The following is an 18,357-nucleotide window of genomic DNA, read 5'->3' as shown; positions in this document are numbered from 1 at the left end:
ATGTCGTTCTTTAGTATGAAGGTGTCAATAAGTTTTCTTTATTGTCATTACTAATGTTAACATTATTATAATTTGTGTAATAAAGTTCAAGACACATTTGTTTAACTTCAGATGGTTTAGAATTATGAGATACAGTGGGAAAAGCTTGCGCATAGATTGCCTGAACTTACAAAGCAGCAGGTCTCAACTTTAATATATGGCAATTTACTCCTTACTAAAGTTGCTTGAAGTCTCAAAGTTTGCAGATAATCATTTTTATTAAATGAGAATAGATTGAGGATTGTTTTTCTAATAACATTCTTATTTTTGCATTTTGATAAGCTTTCTTATTGAGAGAAATGTGTGCCATTCCAAGTAGCTTAGAACTCCATTTGCACTTAGTAACATAATCTAAATATTAGGCATTTAAAGTATTGTTGCTATTACTAGAATATTCATTCAAACATTTTAGTCCTAACATTTTGGGGTAAATTTTTTAAATTATTATTTTTCTAGAATTGTAGTGTGGAAGAGATTCCCAGGTATTTCACATAGTCCAGAAAAATGTCCATGCAGTTGATGCTAAATCAACATTGCAAGCCTCAAAATCAGTTATCTCAAGTTGCATTTGTTTCATTTCTTCTCTCTTTTACCTGTTTTTGCTCCTAAAAAGGGGGTAATGATTCACAAAATGACATGAACATTTGTCAAACACCCAAAAAGTAGTAATTTCAAATTATCAACATTCAGGTGTTATTAGGTTCTTGGCACTTATGATTGATTTTCAATTTCTTCTTATTAGGCCAAGACCCATGTTCTTGACATCGAGCAGCGACTGCAAGGTGTAATCAAGACCCGAAACAGAGTGACAGGGCTGCCATTATCTATTGAAGGACATGTGCATTACCTTATACAAGAAGCTACTGATGAAAACTTACTGTGCCAAATGTACCTTGGTTGGACCCCATATATGTGAAATGAAACTACTTCAGAGAATATGCAAATAATCTAAAATTAGTGCATTTGGTATTACCTGTGATTGTTTATTCAGTTTCAAAGTACAGCACAAGTTTATGTTCTTGGAGCAACTGGTATTAACTACCTTATTGTTAATAATATTTAAAATAATATATGATGTTGTTAAGAAATAAACTGCCTTTTTTTTTTTTTTTTAGATTTATTTATTTATTTGAGAGAGCACAAGTAGAGGGGGGAGAGGGAAAGGGAGAAGCAGACTCCCCACAGAGCAGGGAGCTTAACTTGGGACTCCATCCGGAGATTCCAGGATCATGAGCTGAAGGCTTTACCAACTGAGGCAGCCAGGCACCCCTAAACTACTTTCCTAAAATAATTGTTCATTATAACTGGAGAAATGGAACATCTTATGTTTTTCTGTACTAGAAAGATGTATTTACAAGAAATAACCCAGCCTGATTTCATTTTATAATTTTTATGAGTTTTCTTTTAAGTACTACTAGCAAAAGGATTCATTTGAACAACAGAAAATTACATTGAATAAATGCTGTAGGCACAGCACTATGCTAGATTCCTGCACAGAGCTACGTTCCCTGCCCTCTAGGAACTGACAGTCTAGTCTAATAAAACAGATATAAACATAATGCACACATAAAGATCACTTAATAAAACTTTTGCATGGTTGAAAATGTAATAGAAAAAAATATAAACCAAGGGGCATGAATATGAAAACTAAATAATTTTAAAGATCCTGTCATACGGACAGTTTACCAGAAAACAGAATCTAGTAGTCTTAGAAGATACTTAAAATTTCACAAGATTTTGAAATTAAAGATTTTAATGTCCCATTTTTTGTAAATTTTCTTGCTGATGTAAAATAATTCACAATATTTACAAGATAATGCGGTTATTCAAATAAATGGAAAAATTCTTTAAACAGAATTTCACTTAAGTTCTCTTGATATTGTGCTTTTCTTACGGGCTTAGAGTGTGATGGGAGAAAAACATGAACACAAGGGACAAGAATGTGAAAGTATACCATAGTTCCGAGGGGCGTCTAATGTTGACTTAAGGAGGAATCAGGGTGAGGTGGAAGGAAGTTACTCATTTTTTCCAACAAATAATTTGCGGGGAAAAGTTTTTAAAAGAAGTTTTGATATAGGGTTATATCCCTCTGAAAAAAAACTTCCCCTTCCCCAAACGAAATAAACTAAACCAAAGAAATCACCAGATCTTTCCAAATCTGTGTTGAAAAAGACTGACATTAGTAATGCCAGGGCACAGAAGCAGTCAGGACAAATACCCCGTTCCAAAACTCTTCCAGCAGGCCCGTGAGGTTTTCACACCATTCCCACGTCTACTCGGTCAACCGACATTGCCAGAACTAAATATAACACACCCGCACGCCGCCGCCCTCTTAAACACAACCACCAGGGAGCTTGGCTGTGAGCGAGAACCGGGATTAGAGCCCCGCCCCGGGGAAGCGGCCTCGAATCGGCCGCTCTAGGCCCGTCGACTGCTCTCTATGGTCGGGCTGGCGGTGTGTTGTCATCCGGGGAGCGACGGCCGGAGGCAGCAGCTTAGGCCCCGGCGGGGCGTTTGGTTTCGGTTTGGCCCTGACTGGAATTAGCGTTGACGGTCGAAATGGGAGTCCCCAAGTTTTACCGATGGATCTCGGAGCGGTATCCCTGCCTCAGTGAAGTGGTGAAAGAGCATCAGGTGGGTGAGCTAGGAGGCAGCGGATTAGGAGGCCGAGAACCCGGGCCCCGCGGCCCTCCCTCATCCTGGGACTGGGCTCCCCAGCCTCCTCTTTCTGCTCGTCGTCTGCCCCATGATCGATGAAGGGAAGGGAGGAGAAGGTTTGAAGATACCCTCAGAATGGGGGCGAAGACGTGGGTTTCATGTCCGTGGGCAGAGTCGCGGGCATCGCGGCAGTTCTGACAGCTCTGCTGCGGCGTAGGGCCTTCCGCGATTCGGAAATTAAGTCCAGGGCAGGAGCATTTTAGTGAGTTCTTTCCTTTCCTGCCCGGGGAGCTGCATATTCCCTTATAGAGGCAGGAGAGCCGGAGCAGGTATTCGAAGTCCCCCCCCCCCCGCCATCCCCCCCAAGAAAGCAACAGACCCGCGTACGAACAATATAATCAGTGCCTCCGCGGTTGAGTCACCTTGTTTACTTTCCCTTACCCGGACCTGCATCCCACCCCACCCCCAACGCCTAGACTTCTTGACGGAGCTGATGGTTCATATTTATGATACCTTTCGTTACTCTTTTTCGATTATCTCAAAGGTCGTACGAATACCGTGTTCCAGGAGAAACAATAATACACTTGGACGGGCAGGGGCAGTTATTTGGAGACTTCAGTGTGCGAGTGTGCGTGTGTGACAGAGGGACAGAAAGAGAAAGAGAAAGAGAGATTGTTACAGCATAATACTAGTAATAATAATATCTGGCTTGTAATCCGGTATGTAATAATATCACAGTGCAAGGGTTTTGTGTGGATTCCAAAAATGTTTATGTAGAGGAATTGTGGAGAGAAATAGTAAGCAGCTACCTATTAGGTAAACTAGACTTCGGGTGATACGTTAGTGTTTGTCACATTTAATGATTTTGGTAGATCTCGTGTCCATTTTATATCTTACAGGAAAATCAGTTTTGATGTTTGTGTAACTAATGAATCAGTTTTGATGGATAACATTTTATTAGTAGTGAGGGGAGATAATCCAGCCAACACCATCATGCTGTTTATTAAATTAGGGTTTAATCTTTTTTTATTTATAATTTATTTATTTTACCAGTAGGCAGAGAGGCAGGCAGAGAGAGAGGAGGGAGGAAGCAGGCTACCCACTGAGCAGAGAGCCCAATGCGGGACTCGATCCCAGGACCCTGAGATCATGACCTGAGCTGAAGGCAGAGGCTTTAACCCACTGAGCCACCCAGCCACCCAATCTTTTTTTAAAAAAGTATAATAAGGGCGCCTGGGTGGCTCAGTGGGTTAAGCTGCTGCCTTCGACTCAGGTCATGATCTCAGAGTCCTGGGATCGAGTCCCGCATCGGGCTCTCTGCACAGTGGGGAGCCTGCTTCCTCCTCTCTCTCTGCCTGCCTCTCTGCCTACTTGTGATCTCTCTCTGTCAAATAAATAAATAAAATCTTTAAAAAAAAAAAAGTATAATAAGCATGAATATAGGGTGAAACTTCCAGAAGGGTTACTTTGTTGTTGAATTCCTGTCAGATTTGGTAAATGAAGAAAAGCTTACAAAAATTCCGAAACAGTAGTTTATTTTTCCTTTATTTGAAACATGAGTTGAGTCAGATTTAGGAAGATAGTTCTTTCCAGAGAAAAGGGTGAAAAAGGATGTCTGGTACATTTCAGAAACAGAGACAACCAACTTTGGCTTTCCTGGGTCATTCATTCAAGAAAAGTCTGAGTGCCTGCCATGTATCAGTCACTATTATCTCCAAAGTGAAAAAAGTGTGATTGTTACTTGGATTGAATTGATAACATATAATTTGTCCATTAATATTTTTGTTCTGTACTCTGGAGCAGAATTTGGTTTGGTAAAGCTGTCTTGGCTTCTCACCATCCTGAGGAATTTTTTTTATTGAAGAACAAAAATAATCTCTTTAAGGCAGTCATATGATAGGTTTAAAAGGATAGGTTTAAAACTTGGCTTATCTTTCAAAAATGTTTGATTCTTGTAGTTAACAACGACCACCACAACAAAGAGAGCAAATATAATAAAGGGTTAGCAGCTATTCTCTTAAGCAGTATTTAAAAGACGGTAAACCTAAGTCACCATAATTCAAAAGCTAGTCCTGGGAGGAAGAGATTGGGAGGAGGAATAAGGTGTGGGAAGATGGTGGTGGTAAAGACAACAACATCATTTTTGGTCTCTTTGAATCCGCGTATAAAAACAGAACAACTAGGGATTATGCCTGTGTAGCTCAGTCAGTTAAGTGTCTGCCTTTGGCTTAGGTCAGGGTCCTGGAATCAAGTCCCACATCAGGCTCCTTGCTCAGTGAGGAGCCTGCTTCTCCTTCTGCCTGCTGCTCCCCCTGCTTGTGCTCTCTCTTTGTCTCTGACAAATAAATAAAATCTTTGAAAAAGAAAAAAAAGGAACAACTAGATAGCAGTGTTTGAAATCCAGAGAACATTTATGATAAAACCATGTAATATATCCCTGTGAACACCCAAATACAAGTAGGTAGGGACAAACTACCAATAGCCTCTAGACCCAGTTGGTGTTGGCATCCCTGCAAGAGGAAAAAGGAAGCAATGTGGCAAAATCTGATGGACCAGAGAACAGGAGAACTGCAGAATATTCACTAAAAGACTATGTAGGCCAGTTATGTAGCAGTATTTATAACTAAAAGGGCAGGAGTAGCTGGCCTCCTATGAACTCTCATAACTGACTTGCCAAGGCATCTTTCTGAAGCAGATATAGTAAAGGATGAAACAGATATACTCCCTATACAAGAGCAGACACTTTAAAATGGACATATTAGCTTGTGTCTCCTTCTGTGCAATTTGTAGCAAAATGCATAGAAGATTGGCTTTAAAAGTGCATGCACTGGAATAACATGTACACTTAAAAGTGTTAAGATAGGAAAGTTTTAATTAACATTTTACCATAGTTTTTAAAAATGCAGGCACAAGAGTACAAATTATGAACAGGAACAATATCGTTCCTTAAGGGGCCAAAATTGTTGAGAGGGTGGAGGTTTGCACATTAAAGTGCCACAGTATGTAAACAGATATACAGTAGAGCTGTGGTATTGAAATTCCGTTGGAGGGTGATGATTAGGAAAAAAAACAAGTCTAAAGACTTGTTTTTAGACAAGAATGACAATAGTGAAAGAAAGATTAAGAAATATTGCTCTAGAGTAGTTCTGCTTGGTTTCAAATTTAGCCCCAACACTTACTTTACTAGCTATGGGTGAGTAACTCAATCTTTTAGTGACTCACTTTTGTCAGCTACAAAATGGAGATAATAATATTAGGATTGCCATACTTAAGTAAGTGAATGCACATACAGTTGACTATTGAAAATGTGGGTATTAGGAGCACCGACCCCCAGCTAACCCTAGCACAGTCAAAAACCCAAGTATAACTTTGACTTGCCCAAAACTTAACTACTAATAGCCTAGTGTTGACTGAAGCCTTACTGAAAACATAAACAGTTAACACATATTTATATGTTATTATGTATTATGCATTGTTTTCTTACAATAAAGTAAGCTAGAGAAAAGAATGTGTTAAGAAAATCATAGGAAAATAGAAAATACATTTATAGTACTGTACTATATTTATTGAAAAAAAATTCCCATATAAATGAACCCATGCAGTTCAAACTTGGGTTGTTCAAGGGTCAACTAGTAAGCATTTAAATCTGTCTGGTACATGGCAAGTACTTACCTATATTTGTTATTATACCTATAGTTAATATATTACCTATAGTTATTATTATTATTATTTATTTTTTTATTTTTTAGAGAGAGAGAGAGAGCACGCTCACCAGCAAGGAGGGGAAGAAAGAGTGGGAGAGAATGCTAAGCAGGCTTCATGCCCAGGGTGGAGTGAGGCTCGAGCTCACAATCATGAGATCAGGACCCGAGCCCAAATCAAGACTGGGATGCTTAACAGACTGAGGCACACAGGTGCCCCATATTTTAGCTGTTATAGTAGCACTGTATTAGATTTTTTTTTTTTAAGATTTTATTTATTTATTTATTTATTTATTGGACAGAGATCACAAGTAGGCAGAGAGGCAGGCAGAGGAGGTGGGGGGAAGCAGGCTCCTTGCTGAGCAGAGAGCCCAATGAGGGGCTCGATCCCAGGACCCTGAGATCATGACCTGAGCCGAAGGCAGAGGCTTAACCTACTGAGCCATCCAGGAGCCCCCCAGCACTGTACTATATTTTAATCACAGGAGAACTGCATATGCTGTAAGAGTTTATAATCTTAATTGTATGACCTTTGTTTTGTAAAGTTGAGTTTTCATCAGATATATATGTTCCTCATTACAACTTCATCCCTACTTTTGTAATAACATAATAGGTCTTCAGTAAATATTTATTAAGCAAATGAATTTATTAATCATAGCATACTAATACACATATAAAGAATACATACTATATAAAAACATTGCATATTAAAATATACATTGTATATGTAGTATGTTTTAAAACATGCGTATTAAAGGGGTGCCTGAGTGGCTCAGTTATGCTTCCGATTCTTGATTTTGGCTCATGTCATGATCTTAAGGTTGTGAGATTGCCCTATGCTGGGCATGAAGCCTGCTAGGATTCTCTCTCCCTCTGCCCCTTCCCCTCTCTCTAAAAAAATAAATAAAAATAAAACGTGCATATTTAAAAATGAATTGAAGCAACAAAATCTTGGGATTGTTTAAGATAAATAGGATTAAAGAACTGGGCCAAAAGAATTGCCAGCAGCTCTTTTTAATAGTCAGATACATATTGTCTTAATGAAAAAGACATTTTGCAGCATCACTAAGTAGGATACAAAGTTACACTGGCTAAAAGAAACTGTTTTGAGAAAATTAGATACTGAAATGTTAATACTTAACCACAATTTAAAGCAGTATGAATGCATATTCAAAGTAAGTGTTATAGCCTACATGTGCTATCACATGTAATAAAGGAAGAGCTTCACTGTTTATTATTAAATATTTCTACTCACTACTTTGTGTCAGGTAGTATACCAAGAGTTCTGAACATGACCAAATACTTAAGTGTAATGTCTGTCCTTTTCTGCTAAACTGTGAATTCCTCAAATCAGAGACCTTGCTTTGAGGAACTCAGAGTTTAGTAGGAAAGGACAGATATCACACTTAATTGTTCAACAAAAATGCATGCATGCATGCGTGCCTGGCATTCTTATATGCATTGGGAACACAAAAACAAATAAGAGTGTGACATAGAGAAGGGAGCATCATTTCTCACTCTCACAAAACAAATCATTTCTCCCTCTCACAAAAACAAATAAGAGTGTGACATAGAGAAGGGAGCATCATTTCTCCTTGGGTAAGTATAGGAAAGCTTCCAAAGATACTGAGCTGGATCTTGAAAGTGGCGTCAAAATCTGCAAGATCAGTGGAAGAAAGAGCATAAAGGAAAGAGAAGCATTTCAGGAAGTAGTAGCATCTGTTAAGTCATAGAGGTTTGGAACAGCCCAGTACATCTATGGCTTTCTACGTAATATATTGTATATTTAGCTTGTAGACTGTATATGCAAACAGGAAAAAACATGGAATTGGTGGGAGAGAGAACAGCCAAGTCATACAGAACCTTTTATGGTATTAAAGGTTTTTAGTATCATATGGGTTTAAGTATGGAAGCAACATGATTAGATTATGTATTAGAAAAATGGCTAGCTACACTGTGGTGGGAGAGAAAAAAAGCAAGCAGTCTAGTTGGAAAACTGAGGGCTTGAACTAGGACAGGAAGTCTGGGGATGGAGAAAATTATGAGATTGCCTAACACAATGGGAATGCTTAAGAGGGTAGAATTCTAGAGACATTTTGGAAGTTAAATTAAAAATAAAAAACAAACCATAAATGAAACCTAAATGACTAATTAGATACAGGGGTTGAGGAAAGGTGAAAGTATAAAATAATGTCAGAACTTCTATTTTACAGATGTAATAACTCAGTATTGTGTTTGGGTTTTTTTTTTTCCTGTTTTTATTTAAATCCAATCAGTTAACAAACAGTATAATACTTGCTTCAGGTGTAGAATTATTGATTTGTCACTTATATACAACAACCAGTGCTCATCATAACATATACCCTCCTTAGTCCCCTTCCCCTATTTAAACCCCCCACCCCCCCACCCACCTTCCCTCCCACAGTCCTCAGTTCTCTATAGTTAAGAGTCTGTTTCTTGGTTTCTCTCTCTCTCTTTCATTTTTCCCCCCCAGTATTATGTCTGTAAAGGAGCAAGATTTTATTGCATGTTCTCATTCTCTTCACTGAATAGTCAATGGTTACTCATCCTGTATTTTTCTTACTAATCTGAAATGTAAGAGAATTTTTAAAATTTCTTTTCTAAAAGGATAATTATTTTTTTCAGATTATGAAGTATGTACTTATTATGTAAAAATGAATATAGTACTGAGAGCTGTAAAAGCTCTTATATCTTCTAAAGGAAAATAAACTGAAATTCCAACATCAATGGTTAACCACCAGTAACGTCTTGTTCCTGTATATTCCTAATGTTTATATGCAGATGTACATATAGATAAATATTTACTATAAATGGGATAATAACATGCCCCCTGTTTTATAGCCTACTTTTGTCATTTGACTGTCTGTATTTTACACACTATCTAATGTAAAATATGAATGTTAATAATAATTTGTAATTAATATGTAGTATTCTGTTGTGTGGATGTACCATCATCAGTTTCCTATTAGGCATTTTGATTTCATTTTTTATCTCTTGTAAATAGTACTGCCATTAATATTCTTGTGCTTACATCTTTGTGCACATTTCTGATTATTTCTCAGAATAAATTTCCAGTAGTAGAAATCTTGGGGGGAGCCTGAGTGGCTCAGTTGGTTAAGCATCTGCATTCAGCTCGGGTCACGATCTCAGGTCCTAGGATCCAGCCCTGCGTCAGGCTCCCTGCTCAGTTGGGAGTCTGCTTCTCCCTCTCCCTCTGCCTTCCATTCCCCCTGCTGGCTCTATCACTCTTTCACTCTCTCTCTCAAATAAATAGAATCTTTAAAGAAAAAAAAGAAAATAAAATGCTTCAGGTTTTGATATATACTTTCATATTAATTACACCAATTTATATTCCCATCCAGACTACTGCGTGTAAAGGCCATTTTCTCTCTTTTCTATCTCTGTGATTTTCTTCTTCTGCAAAATGGAGAATCCAAATATTTTTCTTTTAAATTTATCATAATTTAGTGAGACAATGAATATATTTGGCTCAATGTTTGGCACCTAATGAGTGCTTAATAAATGCCAACTATCACTTTTGATGACATAGGAAATATCTATTTTCCCAAAACCTTGCCAGTAACTGGGTAATATCATTTTTTCTAATCTTTGCTAACATGTTGGGGAAAATGACATATTATTTTAATTTGAAATTTGGGGATGTTGAACATCTTTTCATATGTTTATCAGACTTCTGTGTCTCTTTTTTGAATTGCTGTGCATTTTCCATGCTTTTAAAATTTGCTCTTTTTTAATTGAGGATTTTTTTGTATGTTGGGAATACTGACTTTATCCTAATTTGCAAGCATTTCCCTGCATTTTGTCATTTTTAGTTTAAACTTGTTTCTGATACTTTTTTTAACCCTATAGCTGTAAAAAATATAGATGGCCAAGTCCATCATTTGTTTGGTTTATGAGTTTTGGCTTTCCTCATCCTAAAATCACCAAAATATTTGTATATAATTTTTTACTTATATTTCTCACATTAATATTTTTAATCTTTCTGGGATTTATTGTGTTATAAGATGAGATACAGTTTTATTTCCAGATAGTTAGCTAGGTGCCCCATCCCTTTCACTGGTTTGAAATGCCTCTTAGGTACTAAATTTCTATATACACTTGAACTACTAATTTTCTTTTTTGAGAATTTTGTTAATTTATTTGATAGGGGAAGGGGGGATAATGGACAGAAGGAGAGGGAGAAGTAGGCTCCACACTGAGCAGAGAGCACAGGACCCTGGGATCATGACCTGAGCCAAAGGCAGACACTTAACCCACTGAGCCACCCAGTCGTCCCAAACTTTTACTATTTGTAAACTATTTTGTTCAGTCATTAATATCATATAGAGTAGATTCCTTCATTTACTTTTCTTTTAAAATACTCTTTCTTGCATGTTTATTCTCCTAGGTAAACTTTGGAATCGTTTTGTAAAGTTCTCACTTAGAGATTTTGATTGAGGTTTTCAGATTTTTTGAAGCAAACAGTAAATCTTGAATATACTTTTAAAACCTCATTATCACAATTTTCATGTCATTTGATCCTATTACTCAGTGAGGACATTTAACAATTTTTTATGTGGTGCCTCATACCATCCCATAAAATGAGTGTTTTGTCAGTATGTTTTTATGGTGTTCATTGATTCAGAGACCAAAACTTTTCACTCCCCAACTCAGAGGCCTGCCATTTTCTCAGTAAGAGGAAAATGTATCATTTCTGTACCTATGGTAAAATTTGAATTGTTTCAGAGATGGCTTTCATTAAGTTTATATAAGATTTCATTAAGTTTATATAAGATTTTAGTGTAGATTTGTTTTTGCAGTGTTCCCCTTACTTGATTATAAACATTTAAATAAAGAAAAGATAAAGAGAGCCCAAGCCATAAAGTCTTTTTATAAAAGTAGACACCTGTTACTTATGAAACTAGACACCTGTTAGCCAAAGTTTAGGAAATTTTTAATCCACATGTCAAAAACAAGAAATCTGTTTTCAAAATTTCCTTAATTTCTTGGCATAATCGAAGCTTTCTTAATTAATACAATCAAATCGGTAACTCTCAGTGAAACCAAATATACAAGGGTTTAAATCATTTGTAAAATCTTTTAATGACCATGTACAAAGAGCCTTTTAGATGGGCATTATGTTACCCATTTATAGGGGAAATTGACTTTAAGAAGTAGATGTCGGACTAATAGTTTGAGTACCAAATGAGCCAAGTACTTCATTTGGTATTTTCCCATTGGGCATTTTAAATAAGTAGGTAATTTCCTGACAGTAAATTTGATCAAGCTGTTGGTACATTATATAGTTATATACTATGTCTCCATCTTACCAATTTCTCTTATGCATTTTTTCTTTACTTTCTTTATGCAACTATGATTATTTTTTCAGTTTTTATATAATAATGTCCCTATATCCTGCTTTTTATCAGCTGCTTTTCCCAGATGTTTAAATATCCATCATTGATTATAGTAACAATCTTGGTCACTTTTCTTTATTTCTTAGATTCCTGAATTTGACAACTTGTACCTGGATATGAATGGAATCATACATCAATGTTCCCATCCTAATGATGATGATGTTCACTTCAGAATTTCTGATGATAAAATCTTTACTGATATTTTTCACTACTTGGAGGTGTTGTTTCGCATTATTAAACCTAGGAAAGTGTTCTTTATGGCTGTTGATGGTGTGGCTCCTCGAGCAAAAATGAACCAGCAGCGGGGGAGGCGTTTTAGGTAAAACATTTGTGGTTTATTTTAGAATACTACTTAGATTAATAAAATTTTTTATTTTAAAGATAATTGACTTAATGACCTCATCTTCTGTTCATGTTTCTTTTCTGCTTAAATTCCTCCAGAAAAAGAAATAACTGGTTATGTCACATTTTATCAATTGAGTAAATAAATTAGTAATTCATTGAAGTGAGGAGTCCTTCTCAAAGCATATATTGGGCTGTGTAGTTACTTTTGCTCTCTGTCATAAATTTTTCAAACTTATCCATGGTAATTTAGAAATAGCAGTAGAGTTGACCCTTGAACAATGCACTGGTAAGGGATGCCAGGCCCCCCACAGTCAAAAATTTGCATATAACTAAACTCCCCCAAATCTTACTAGCCTATTGTTGACTGGAAGCCTTAGCAATAACTTAAACCATAAAACATTCTTTGTATGTTGTATGTATTATATACCATATTCTTATAGTAAGCTTAGAGGAAAGAAGATGTTATTAAGAAAATCATAAGGAAAAGAAAGTAGATTTACAGTACTATATTGTATTTATTGAAAAAAAAAGATCCATGTACAAGTAGACCCACTCAGTTCAAACCTGTGTTGTTCAAGGGTCAACTGTAGTAGAGAAAGCTCCTCTCTTAGTCTGTCCTGAACTAGAGAAGTACAGGGTGAAATGAGAGATTGTTCTAATAGAAACATTGACAGTTTAATTCAACAAACTTTGTTCAATGCTCAGACCCTGGCCAGATCCTGACTCTGAGTGAACATGGGTCCAAATTGGACAGAAAAGCAAGTGAGACTAGAAGGTGATTGATGGAATATGAGAAGAGAGCTGAGTTAGGACACTTGAGATAGTATCATCCCCAATGTGTTGCATTGGGTGTAACAGGATGAGAAGAGGCACATAAAGTTTTAAAGTCAAAATCCTGGGCATGTGGAATAGTTTTAAAAAACAATGATATCATGCTGTGTCTTTATTTATGAGTAGGGTAAGTAAAGTTAAGAGGGTTGTTAGAATTGTTGGGAAGACTCTGAGTCCAGTATGTTTGATGGGTTGTTACCGTAATGAATTGTTTCATCACAAGAGCAGGTAAAGGAGTAGATAGAGCACCTATGAATCAAATACAGAAATCATCAAGGAAAGTGGGAAGGTACCTTAGGGAAGGCTAGCAGTGAAAATAAGAAAAGAATAGTAAAAAGTAGTGATTTAAACACCAAAAGAGAAAAGATATTGAAGATACTTGAACGACTATAAAACGACCATCAAGAAAAGGACCATCTCTTATTAAAATTCAGAACCTCCGGTGCCACCCAAACTTAATTAATTTGAATCTCAAAAATTGGAACCTGGAAACAATTTTTACTAGATTCCCCTGGTATTTGTTAAACTAGTTTGGGGGAGCTACTGGCCTAGAAGTGTTAAGAAAGGATTATTTAAGCCCATTATTATCAGTCACTGTTCATTTGCAGAAATAGAAGCCTACCTATTTAAGTATATATATTACAAAGAATTAGGTGCTTATAAAAATCATTGTAAGAGCTAAAAGGATGGGAATTTAGGTGAGCCTTCAAGAATGACTTCAGAACAGCACCACAGAATTGACCCACCAGTGGCACTATTACTGCAACATTCAAGAAGGTGAATTAAGAGGCCCCCACCAGAACAGGTTGTTCAAGAATTTATTGCTTTAGTTGTGATCCAGGTATTAAGAAGATATTACCTGAACTATTGGCTCCAAAAATGTATCACTTTAGTTACAGTTCAGCAATCAAGAAGCCACCACTCTATCTGTTAGCACAAGAGCCCCAGTGTACCTGGTAGATCTGCCCTATACTTTGCTTCTCAGCATCTACAAAACTGCTGAATATTGAGACCTTCTACTATAATGAAACACACACCCCACAAATCCTCTTCCTCAACTTCCTTCAGTGTGGTGAAGTCATACAGACTTCAATAAATAGAGACTTCTACCTTCTGAACCTTTTGTGGAGGCATCTGATAGAATCTAAGTTATATCCACTCACCTAGCTGCAAGGAAGCCTGAGATCTTAATTTTTTAGGTTTCTAACCTCTCCAGTTATCAGAAGACAAACTAAGAGAATGGACAAGCATTTACTAAATATTATGCTGGGCATTGAGTGTTCTGTGTTTCCCTAAAATCCCCTAGTCAGCTTTTTCTCATTCTCCACAGATAATGTTTTCTCCATTCATGATCTTTAATTATAATCTTTATGCATTTCTTACTTCAAATCTGCTGCCATCTGGCTTTCACCCCTCTACTAAAACTTCCTTACAAGATTACAAATAGCCTCCTTATGACTAAATCTAAAGAATTATTCTCTCTATATATTACTTCATTTACCTGTAGTATTTAAAGTGTGACAATTCTTTCATTCTTAAACTTCCTTTTCGTGATCTTTATGTAACCACACTCTCTGTGCACCTTCTTGGTCTCCTTGTTATCTTGTTCCTTTGCCTTTTTTTTTTTTAATTTATTGATTTTACTTAAGTTTCTATCATTGGTCCTGAATGATCTTATCTAGTTGTTTTAACTACTGTGTCTATACTGATGACTCCTCAATTTATCTTCTGATGGATATCTCTCTCCAGAACCCCTAAATATCCAAATGTCTCATAAATATCTCCTTTTGGATACCACAGACACATTTCAGGTTTAACATGTTCAGAACTGAAGACCACTTCAAAGCTGCCTTCCTTCTGTTTCCTAGTTCAGTGAATGTTAACACCATGCAAATAGCTGCTCAACCTGAAAGTCCAAGAGTAATTTGGACTTCTTCTTCCTCATTCTGCACACCCAATCCTACTTACCAGTCTCTTTAATTTGACATACATATTTACTTTTCATCTTTACTGCTAGTGTTCTAAACCTTCCACTTACATTGATTTAATAGTCTTTCATTGTCCTGCCTCAAATATCTCTGTGTTGCAGCCACATTAAACATTATGGCTGTTAAGTTCTCTGTCTCCCCACTAGAGTGTAAGCTCTGCGAAAATGGGAATCATTTCTGTTATATTCCCCATACTTAAGATAAGAAGAGAATTACTTTATAAATATTCCTAACATTCTGTGTGAGTTTTATACTGTTGTAATGTCTACTTCTATAGCCCTTTTTCTGAAAAACTCAATAAAAATGAACAATTCTGAGGCCCATCTTTATCAATTATAATCATTTTAAAACTTATATTCTGTGTTGAACCTCAAATTGATGAATTAGTATTTTAGTTACAAAAGCATCTAAGTAACATTTACTTTATATAAAGAACTATACTTTTTCCCAGAAACCTTGAGATTTTTTTTTTCCTTAACATTTAAGGTCAGCAAAGGAGGCAGAAGACAAAATTAAAAAGGCATTAGAAAAAGGAGAAACTCTTCCTACAGAGGCCAGATTTGATTCCAACTGTATTACACCAGGTAAATTCACTGAGAGAAGAATTCTGAGAGATTGATTTTTTTTTATTTTATTTATTTATTCATCTGAGAGAGAGAGAGCATGAGCAGAGGAGGGGGCCACAGAGGGAGAGGGAGAGGGAGAAGCAGGCTCCCTGCTCAGCAGGGAGCCACACATGAGTCTCAATCCCAGGACCCTGGGATTATGACCTGAGCATAAAACAGACAGTTAACCAACTGAGCCACCCAGGCACTTCAAATTCTGAGAGATTTAAATGTAAATGTAAATGTAAGGGTTCTGTGTGTGTGTGTGTGTGTGTGTGTGTTTTCAAATGTATTATAGCCTTTACTTAATTTGTCCTTAAAATTCCAATTGCTATTTTCCCAGTTGTGTCTCCTCAGGAGATGTTTTGGTCACCTTGATTATAAGTGCTCCTATGAAGACCCACTCTAGAGATTTACAGATGTCGATAAGAGCAGTTGTGGACAGGACTCTCCCAGATGCATAGAACTCCAAACCTGGAAGGATCTTAAAAGATCCCCTGTACTCCCACCATTTATTTGTATGAAAACTGATCCAGTGAGGTTGTGGCTCACCCACTTTCATGTAGCTAGCTATTGTATTCAGGATAAGAAACCCATTCTCCTAGTCTAGAACACTTACTTTTGTACTTCTTAAAGTATAGTTAAAAATTCTAGGATTTTAATGAATTTATCAGTACAATAAGTTTAATTTAACTTTGCAACAACATACACTGTACTTATTAGAACTTTGTCTAACATCATTGCACTCCTTTACTTTGGAAAAAATCTTAAAATCTTATTTACTCATGAATTCTTTACTAACTGTGGTAATTTATCTTTCATTTAAGTGCCTTTATCATAATTGCTTGATTTAGTAACCAGTTTTATCCTAATTATGGTGTAAGACTGCATTGCCATTGACTCTTGACCATCTAAACTTTTTTTGAAACATAATCAACATAGACTCAGTTTCTAGAATAATAATAATTTTCCAGGTAAATAATAGTAATAATAATAGTTGTTACTATTAGCAATCTAAACCTGCGTGCCTTTAAAGAAAAAGTTCAGAATCCTGCAGAGGAAATAGAAGATTGAGTTTCATTAGGGAGTTGAAACTGGTATGAAAATGTGATTTGAGGCAGTAGTAAAATTTCTTGACTTATTTATGTGACATTAACTTTATTTTAAGGTGAGCAGAGAAATGAGAAACAGTTGTAATATTTGCAAGAGAAAGGTACAAAATTACTTACTTTTCAAGATAAGCATGAGGGGTGTTGACTTCTTTAGAGATCTTACACCTAGCTATTTCCTGCATACTCAGATCCAAGTTCATGTTGTCCCTGGGAACTCACTCTTTTTATGTCTCTCTCAGATTATAAACTTTTTAAAACTTTTTATTTATAGGGACTGAATTCATGGCCAGGTTACATGAACATCTGAAGTATTTTGTAAATATGAAAATTTCTACAGATAAGTCGTGGCAAGGAGTTACCATCTACTTCTCAGGCCATGAGGTTATTATCTTTTTTTATTTAAAGGGATTTTTTAAAAATTTAACATTTTAAAGCATAGCATTATTACCACATTTTTTTTAAACATATATTTAGACCCCCGGAGAAGGAGAGCATAAAATCATGGAATTTATCAGATCCGAGAAAGCAAAGCCAGATCATGATCCCAACACCAGACATTGTCTTTATGGTTTAGATGCTGACTTGGTAGGTATAATGTTTATTGTTATTATAACCTTATGCCGTTATAATTAAATCTCTAAGAGACTTATGTAAGAAGGTTTCTTGCTGTGGAAACAAATATTTTAGACATAATAAGGATTACTACTTCTGCCATTAGCAAGGTTCTAAAACAATTAGAAAATGAACTCTTTTTAACTATAGTTTATGATCAACAGATCTCTATAGTCTTCATACTTGACTGATCCTAGTGCTATGAATAGTCTGTTGAGATCAGGTAGAGAGTGCTTTTTACCCTCATGCTTGATACATAACTTTCAATAATACCTGATCGGATAACTCCAAGACCCAGATAAATTTACTGTGCTTTTTTTGTTTTTTGTTTTAACTTTTTATTATGGAAATTTTCAAACATAAAGAATACAATATAATGAAACTTCCTATGTCCTTTATCCATCTTAAATAATTTTTAGCTTTAAATAATTTACCTTAAATATTAATTTTCATTTTCTTATTCCTAACCATCTGTCTCCTTTCTCCTACTCCCCTTGACTCTTGAAATATATCCCAGACATTGTATCACTTGGTCTGTAAATATTTTGTAATGTTTCTCTAAAGGAGAAGGATTGTTTAAAAAAAAAATAACCATAATGCCATTATCCTACATAAAATAAAAATTAACAATCAGTGTTTATATACAAATAACCATTTGGTATTCTCATTTCCCTGATAGCTTCTTAAATTTTTGATGTTGTTTTGTTTGAATCAGGATTGAAATAAAATAAACAATATATGTCTCAGTGGCTGATACTTCTCACTAGACTATTTGACTTCTTTGGGCATTAGAATACTATATGAGAAAATTAAATGAAAATGCCCTTTTCCAGTTTTTTTAAATTTTCACATATTAGAGGCATTCTGGACTCTAGAAGAATACTCCATTCATCTGTCATGGAAGAGCTACAGTCTCTAATTTCTTATCCACTTCATCTGGCAAATGGAAAGGTGTGAAAACCAAGAGAAGGTTTTGGGGATTTGGTGTGGTGGGGGGTGTGTGTGTGTGGACAGAATGGCAGTTATAA

The 18,357-nt window shown here is 36.0% G+C and overlaps 2 protein-coding genes across 6 annotated transcripts in view; both read left to right on the top strand.

Moving 5' to 3' along the window:
* The window catches only part of ATR (ATR serine/threonine kinase), a 91,626-nt gene extending 89,735 nt beyond the window's left edge, over nt 1-1,891 (top strand). For both annotated transcript variants that reach the window (XM_004754475.3, XM_004754476.3), the window contains one exon: nt 782-1,891. In XM_004754475.3, the coding sequence (XP_004754532.1) occupies nt 782-955 (174 nt within the window). In that variant the 3' untranslated portion in view covers nt 956-1,891. The remainder of the gene's footprint in view (nt 1-781) is intronic.
* A 579-nt stretch (nt 1,892-2,470) lies between these two features.
* Nucleotides 2,471-18,357, top strand: part of XRN1 (5'-3' exoribonuclease 1) — a 104,395-nt gene continuing 88,508 nt past the window's right edge. Inside the window, exons 1-5 of one of the 4 annotated variants that reach the window (XM_004754480.3) lie at nt 2,471-2,673; nt 11,923-12,155; nt 15,487-15,584; nt 16,989-17,098; nt 17,192-17,302. In XM_004754480.3, the coding sequence (XP_004754537.1) occupies nt 2,599-2,673; nt 11,923-12,155; nt 15,487-15,584; nt 16,989-17,098; nt 17,192-17,302 (627 nt within the window). In that variant the 5' untranslated portion in view covers nt 2,471-2,598. Of the gene's footprint in view, nt 2,674-11,922; nt 12,156-15,486; nt 15,585-16,988; nt 17,099-17,191; nt 17,303-18,011; nt 18,281-18,357 lie in introns of those variants that run through there. The other 3 variants (XM_004754481.3, XM_004754484.3, XM_045088467.1) reach the window with 3 other exon arrangements.

This window comes from Mustela putorius, unplaced genomic scaffold, assembly GCF_011764305.1.
Source record: "Mustela putorius furo isolate JIRA1106 unplaced genomic scaffold, ASM1176430v1.1 tig00003834_pilon_pilon_pilon, whole genome shotgun sequence".
NCBI classification, from domain to species: Eukaryota; Metazoa; Chordata; class Mammalia; order Carnivora; family Mustelidae; genus Mustela; species Mustela putorius.
This window is presented reverse-complemented; position numbering and strand designations above follow the sequence as displayed.